Consider the following 6989-nt stretch of genomic DNA (forward strand, 5'->3'; position numbering starts at 1 on the left):
ATTGCAACGCAAACTCAATATCATTTCAATACTTTGATCAGGGAAATTAATGTTTCGCAGCATGCTCCAGGCCTTATTTTACACCAGAGCGCAACTGAAATGTTACCTTAAGTTTGAGTCTGCTTGATATAAGTGTGCATGTCTGTGCTAACAGTGATAGGCTACATCCAGACAAACACCTAAGTCAAAACATATACAATGTGATGAACTCTAGCAGTTAATTATTATTAATTGCTGCAATTTTGATTATTACATTAAATTATATATTTATATTCCTGGTTTAGGATAGTCAGGATGATAAGAGTTATTTACTGTTTCATATTTTTAACTCAAAAAAACATATTCCTTAGTGAAGGATAATGTAAGAAAACATGCAAAAGTTAAATCACACGAAGGTTCAAAGAGAAACAAAATATGACATGTCCCAAAATGTCCTGTTTTATTGAGTAAGTATAATCACCTACAGGCAGAGATAAATCAGAACAATTTAGTGTTATAAACAAACATCTCGATAAATTAAAATTTAGCGCGATCATGTCAAAAAAATAACCCATATAATGATGTAACAGTTAAATTCTAAACAAAAAAAGTTTTTTGTAGAATAAATTAGCTGCATAACATGTAATCAAATAACACAATTCAGAACAAAACTCTAGGGTACAAATGTGTTATTAAAGAAGGCTACATATAAGATGAGGTAAGGACACAGTGTTTATCCACAGCTGAAGTTCATCGTAAAGTGCCATTTCTGTTTTTAAGTGTTCGAGAAAACACACTCCATACAGGCTGGTACAGTGTAATCAAATCCAATGGCGGTTCTAGACCAAGTACTGGGGGGCGGTGATGGGGCCAGTTACTGAAGGAGTTTTTTAGTTCAGTATGAAATCATAGAGCACAAGGAAACATAAAATACCATTATTGGTTTTTGTTTCAATAACAGGATTTGTGTTTTTGTTTAGTTATTTACTTTACCATTACCCGTAATGCATTTTGCGGTAATTAATACGTTATTCATGCAGCCAAACGTTGTTTTCATTTGATATCTTAATATATGTTGGTATTTGTTTTAGTAACATAATTAGTTTCAGTAACTTAGTTTCAATATATTTAATTACATTACTGAAAAAAACCCATTCCTGCACCAGGTTACAGCACAGTATTGGCTGTAACACTTTCACAAATTGCATTATCATAGATTTAGTCTTTTGGAGGGGGGCCACAGGGGGGTCCAAGCAACAGTGTTACCCCTCTAGAACCGCCAATGATCAAAATGCCCACACATTGCTTTTGTTCCTGCTAAGTTTTGTAAATTATTCCACAGCACACTGTGACTGTCCCTCGGTGGCTGGGACGTGAAGCCCGGGAGACTGGTTTGGGCTCCCGGAGAGGCTATTGTCCGTGTCGCTGCTGCCTTTACCGAGTCCCGGTTCCGCGCCATCCTCTGAGCCATCTGCGCTGTGCGTCCTCACGTGCTTGGCGAGGTGGTCTGAGCGCATGAACCGTTTGTGGCACGTGGAGCACTCGAAGCGCTTTTCCCCGGTATGTGTACGCAAATGCCGCTGGAGCTCATCCGAGCGCGTAAAGCGTTTCCCGCAGAACAGCCAATTGCAGACAAACGGCCTCTCCCCGGTGTGCCAGCGCAGGTGAGCCTTCAGGTGAGACGTCTTGCCGTAAACTTTGCCACAACCCGGGATATGGCAGCTATGGAGGCCCCTTCGCCGCGGGCTTGTGCCGCCCTGGCCCAGGCTCTCTGCCTCTTGGCAGTTCGGGCAGTCGCACGTGGCTCTGCCAGAGTAACGCCTTGAGGAGGAGCGGGAAGATGCGGGCAGAGAAACGACGGGAGTTCCTGTCGTCGTTGACTCAGTGTAGGGGGTCGGGACGGGTGGCCTGAATCCGTCAAACAGGTGCTGTGTGGCGGGGTGCAGGTGCTGAGAGGCCCCGGGACCGAAGGCGGAGCTGTATTCAGTGCTGTAGCCGCTCAGAGGAGAGGGTAACCCGGCTGTGCTCTGTGTGTCCACCCAGCTGGTTCCCATGTCCCACCAAGCAGCAGACCCATTACTGACTTCTGCCACTGGTTTGAACCATGACTCGTAGGGATGTGTGTGCATCCTGGGATAAATCCCTGTTATGCTCTCCACCGAGGAGGGGAATTTGGCCAGATACATGGATCTCTGTACGTGTGAAGGATCAGTAACAGTGTTGTCTGATGGCACACAGGTTTGGTACATTGAATAATCATTCCCAAAAGCAGAGTTGGTCACTGAGAATGCGCTGGAGTTCTCCGTCAGTCCGGTCCCGTTACTCCTGGATGTTGGGGGAACCCCGAGGGAAGTGAAGCATGCACCGAGGCTGCTGTGTCCAGGCGCCCCTCTCTTCCACGGATGAAAGCCCTTCACGAATCCTGGGGCTCCATCGGAGAGAGCAGGGGAGCACGAGGGGCTGGGCTCACCGATCCTGCTGCAGGTGGCGGCCAACATTGCCAGCGGCGCGCTGCCGAGCCGGGGCTCCTCCTGTGGGGAACACGCAGACACATTTAGACCGGTCACTACAGAGTCTTGGCTAAACATGGTGTGCGTAAAGACGCGCAAAATATTAAACAACTGCGCTTAACTTTTTGGGCATCGCAGATGAAGCCCAGAATGAATGTGACATGGTGAACGCGTTACAAACAGTGATCCTCTGGATTAGATCCATCAGACAATGGAGCAGCGTCTCCAAATTGTCAGCAAACTCAACAGACATTACGGCAGGTAAACTTTTACATATTATGAATAACTAACTAAATTGATCGTAGACCCTCAATTTATCGCAACTACATGTATTACAATACAGTGGCAAGGTTTCTAAAATAAGTATTTTACAGTGCCTCGTAATTTCACTTCAATAACAAGCATTTACCTGGTAGCTCGACATGAGCCAGCGTTCACTAACTCTGACATGATCAGTGAAAACAGGTAAGAAAACATACGATTGAAAACAATTGATGTCTGCTGATTAATAAAGTATTTTTTATAATATTAAGCCTATTATATAAACATTAACGTTTATCGGAGTTGAATATAAAATGTACGGAGTTAACTGCGTCTCCTGAATTCCAATAACGAACAAAGCCCTTAAAGGATAATCAAATCACAATTTTTCAGGATTTCTCGGATGAGGATGTTTTGGCAAAATGTTAAACTTACCCCGAGCAGTGTAGCAGCCATGGTCTGTGATATCTTCGTCTGAGTGTGTGTGCTCGCACTGACTGACTGTGATGAGTGTGTGTTTCCTCTCCGCTGCTTAAGTAGTTGTAGCGTCTTCTTGGCTTTGAAGTGCCGCTAAGAGCCGGAGGACCAATCAGAAACCAGCTCCCATTGTTGCTAAATATTTGGCCTCTTAAGTCGTTGTCGTAAATTTAAAAAGTGAAGTCTCGCGAGTGGCGCGCTCCAAATTGCAACAAGTGGGAGAAAATATGAAGTTACAGACAATAAATTCACTGGAGCTATTTAAACAAAACACACCCTAGACCACTTACCTCCAAACAGGTATGGCTGAACATGTATGCTAAATTGCTGATGTGTCATTATTTGGTTGTTATTTTTTATTATTTGATGCAGATTTGTATCATTTATTGGAGCTCAAACAGCTCCATGGTGAACCAGGCAAAGAGGGCAAAATGTAAGCGCCCGGAGTCACCAAAGATCTATGTCAGTGTGGTATTCAATAACATTTGAATGCAAGAATTTTGTGTGAAGATGTGCACAATTTAACAAACAAATCTCAAAAGCAACAGCACATTTGAGAGGGGCGCCTTGTGGACAGTTTAGACAACGTTTTCTTTTTTGGTACAAAAAAGTAATTACTGTAATGTTTTGAATGTTTCAGATAGATAAGCTGTTTTAGCTATTTAAACTGTTTTTTACTGATGTTGTGGAGCCATACAAAGGGAAAGGCTGATGAATGAGAGGCAGGCCCAGTCCGTCCCATCCTGTCCCTGGGGCGGATCTACTCAGCCCTGGGGCAAGGAGGGGAGGACACCACCACTGCCTCCGCAATTTCATCTCATTCAACACAAAACAAATGTTGTCTTTCAAAAACACCTCTTCCTGTTCTTTCCTCAGTTTTATAGAGCATTTAAATACTGGCCCATGCAAGCTCAGACTCAAGCTGCATGACTATGAGGGAACACTTTAATCAATTGAATGCAAACAGGTAGATAGGAAATCCTAAATCATTCGTGTTTAACCTATATGATGACGCACACTCTGGCAATAACCTAGAATGATCCTCAGCCTCTTAATATATGTGCAAAACCAAAGAGGGAGCATTTCATTTGAATTTCAAATTTAATAAACCAGCAGGATTTAATCCATTTTCTTCATTTGTTTGGTATTAACTGCTTCCTTGCCCTTTCTTCATCTCTATTGTTCTATTACCAGCCTGAATGAAGTCAGCTGGACACACATAGACGGAAAAGTTAATCACATTCCTCATCCACTCAGCCCCCAACACACAGTCTCTCACACACACACAACGTTTAAATTGAGTGATTGACGGCGCGCAATATTCATGTTGGTGATTCCATGAGAGCCTAGATTTTATTTCTTGAAATGAAATATTTTTCAAAATGCATAAAGATTGGTAAAATGTAGGTCATGTAGATTATTCTAAATACTTGGCAAAAACAGGCATAAGGAGGTACATCTGATTTCTGATATACAAAAACAAAACATTTCACTCGTCTGGAGAATTCTTCCTGTAACAGATCTCTAGTCTTTAATTTGGAAAAATAAATGATTATGTTGTTGTTTTTTTAAATAGTATCTGTAAGTTATTAAAGTTGTAAGTTACATTTAAAAAAAACTAGTATATTGATTTCAGTATAAATAATACTAAAGGAACATACAGAAATGGGTTATAAACAGTCAAAGGTTATATTTGTATAGAAGTTAAAAGAAGATTACGTTTACTTTAAGCTCAATTCTGGGAGTGCCTGTTTGTAATCTATGTGTGTGTCATTTTGGGGAGCCCGGCACACTAATACACACCTCCCATGTGGACCGGACAAAATCACAGGCTCCCACGCTGCCCGCGCTTTCCCCCACAGCCTTAGGCATGGCCGTGTGCACAGGTGGAGTTTACAGTAGGCCATCTTGCCATCCTCACGAGCCACCCAAACAGCTGTCCCTCTTTTAAATGCATTCTTTTCCCACACTGAGAGTGTGTGTGTGTGTGTGTGTGTGTGTGTGTGTGTGTGTGTGTGTGTGTGTGTGTGTGTGTGTGTGTGTGTGTGTGTGTGTGTGTGTGTGTGTGTGTGTGTGTGTGTGTGTGTGTGCGTGCCATAAAGGCCCCCAATGAAACCCTGTCTGAGCCCCAACCTGTTCCTTTAGCGATGATAATGACCACATTATCACGCGCCATCGAACGTCAACAAAAAAAGATTGTCGTGTGCTTTCCAATCACTTTGTGGGCACTGAGACAGAAAAAGAAGAGTGAAAAGAGTGAAATAAAGATCTGGCACCTCTTTGGGAGAGGGATGGGTGAAGTATTTTGTTTCTCCTTGGTGTTTTCCTCAACTTCTCTTTTGTTGGCAGAGTAGAGTCACAGTACTCCAGGGGCCAGGGCGGCCATCTTGGTCAGCTGCCCTGCTGAGACAATTAGCAGGAGAATCAGAGAGTCAAAAGACAAGCTGCTAAACATGACACCCAAAATATTCATTACAACCAGAGGGTTAGCCAATCAAATTGTGTAAAAGAAAGATTAAACAAATAGGCTCCAGATTAAAGTAAAGTATTACATAAAGTATTTACTGGAATTCAGTTAGTCACAAGTTGCGACAGTGACAAAAGTAAAACAAAAAAACCTCAAATCATGTCATGAATCTTTACACATAGACACAAATAAATAAATTATGCTAAGGTTTTCTATTATTTAAATATATGTTTCAATTGTGTTGGATTGTTTGTTTTTTTAAATAGCAGGGTTGTATATTTCCCAGCTGTGGGGAACAACAAAGGAATTCTGATTCTAAAGTTCATGACAACATTTTCCCTGAAGACAATATTATGAATAATAAACTAAATTAAAAGTAGTTTATTAATATATTTATCAAACTTAAGTGTTACATTTTCCTATATTTTAATTGAGGAAACCTACTTTAAAAAAGTACCTCTATACATGGCTATCTCTGACAGATTGACCTGATTTTGTCTTTTTATTCCCTTTAAACTCAAACCCTATAACAAATTGAGAGAGGAAAAAGTCATCCAGGTGAGCGGTGTGCCAGGATGTGCCTGGAGCAGCTCCTGCCTGGCTTCCTGTAATTACTGCGTGGAGAGGGCACGTCCGTCGTCTGTCAGCGCGGGGCTGATGGACGACCGTGGCAGCAGAGCTGGGGAAACGTGTTCTGGTTGCTGTGATGAAATCTTTCACATAAGCAATTTACAATATCCCCACTGGAGTGACAATAAAAGATCAATAAGCACCGAAACCCCCTCTTTTCCCTCATGCAAACTCACTTTCTTTGAATAACTCTCTCAAACTTTTGCTATGGTCTCACGTCATGTAAGGTTTACTGCACACACACACATGCAGGGTTCAGGAAGGGCGTCTATCATCAGTCTATCTATGCAGCAGACTGAGGGAATCCTGGCCAATGTAATCACTCTGTTGAGGCGCTTCATTCACATTCATGTATACAGCACATCTACATACACACACTCATTCATGAAATGAGAGGGGAAACGGGATGGATTTCTGGGTGAGGAGAAGAGAGGCCTCTACGGGGTGTTTGTAAGGCACAAGTTTGGGCTGAAGGTGAATTAAAATTGTACTTTATGAGCATCTCTCTCTCTCTTTGTTACACACACACACACACACTAGGGTTGATGGATGCCTAGGGTTTGTTAAGTCATACATCACAGAGGTCATTTAGGCTGCCAACACATCTGCTGTCTCTGCCCTCAGAAAGAGAGGAAGAGGTGGAGAGGGAGGAAAGATTTATAAAG

At 42.4% G+C, this 6989-nt stretch overlaps 1 protein-coding gene across 1 annotated transcript; it reads right to left on the reverse strand.

Moving 5' to 3' along the window:
- Window positions 1-498: 498 nt before the first annotated feature.
- sp8a (sp8 transcription factor a) lies at window positions 499-3410 on the reverse strand. Its single transcript, XM_079655867.1, has 2 exons — window positions 3186-3410; window positions 499-2510 (listed from the first exon to the last, which is right to left on the reverse strand). Exons 1-2 carry the CDS (start codon window positions 3204-3206, stop codon window positions 1311-1313), a joined length of 1221 nt encoding a protein of 406 aa, XP_079511993.1. The 5' UTR covers window positions 3207-3410; the 3' UTR covers window positions 499-1310.
- Window positions 3411-6989: the final 3579 nt, after the last annotated feature.

The sequence above is a fragment of the Notothenia rossii genome (genome assembly GCF_949606895.1).
Source record: "Notothenia rossii genome assembly, chromosome: 10".
Classification (NCBI taxonomy): Eukaryota; Metazoa; Chordata; class Actinopteri; order Perciformes; family Nototheniidae; genus Notothenia; species Notothenia rossii.

Coding starts and splice junctions, on each gene's coding strand:
- sp8a (XM_079655867.1), bottom strand. CDS start 3,206: ATGGCTGCTACACTGCTCGGG. Junction 2,511..3,185: donor TGGCTGCTACACTGCTCGGG/GTAAGTTTAACA, acceptor TGTTCCCCACAG/GAGGAGCCCCGGCTCGGCAG.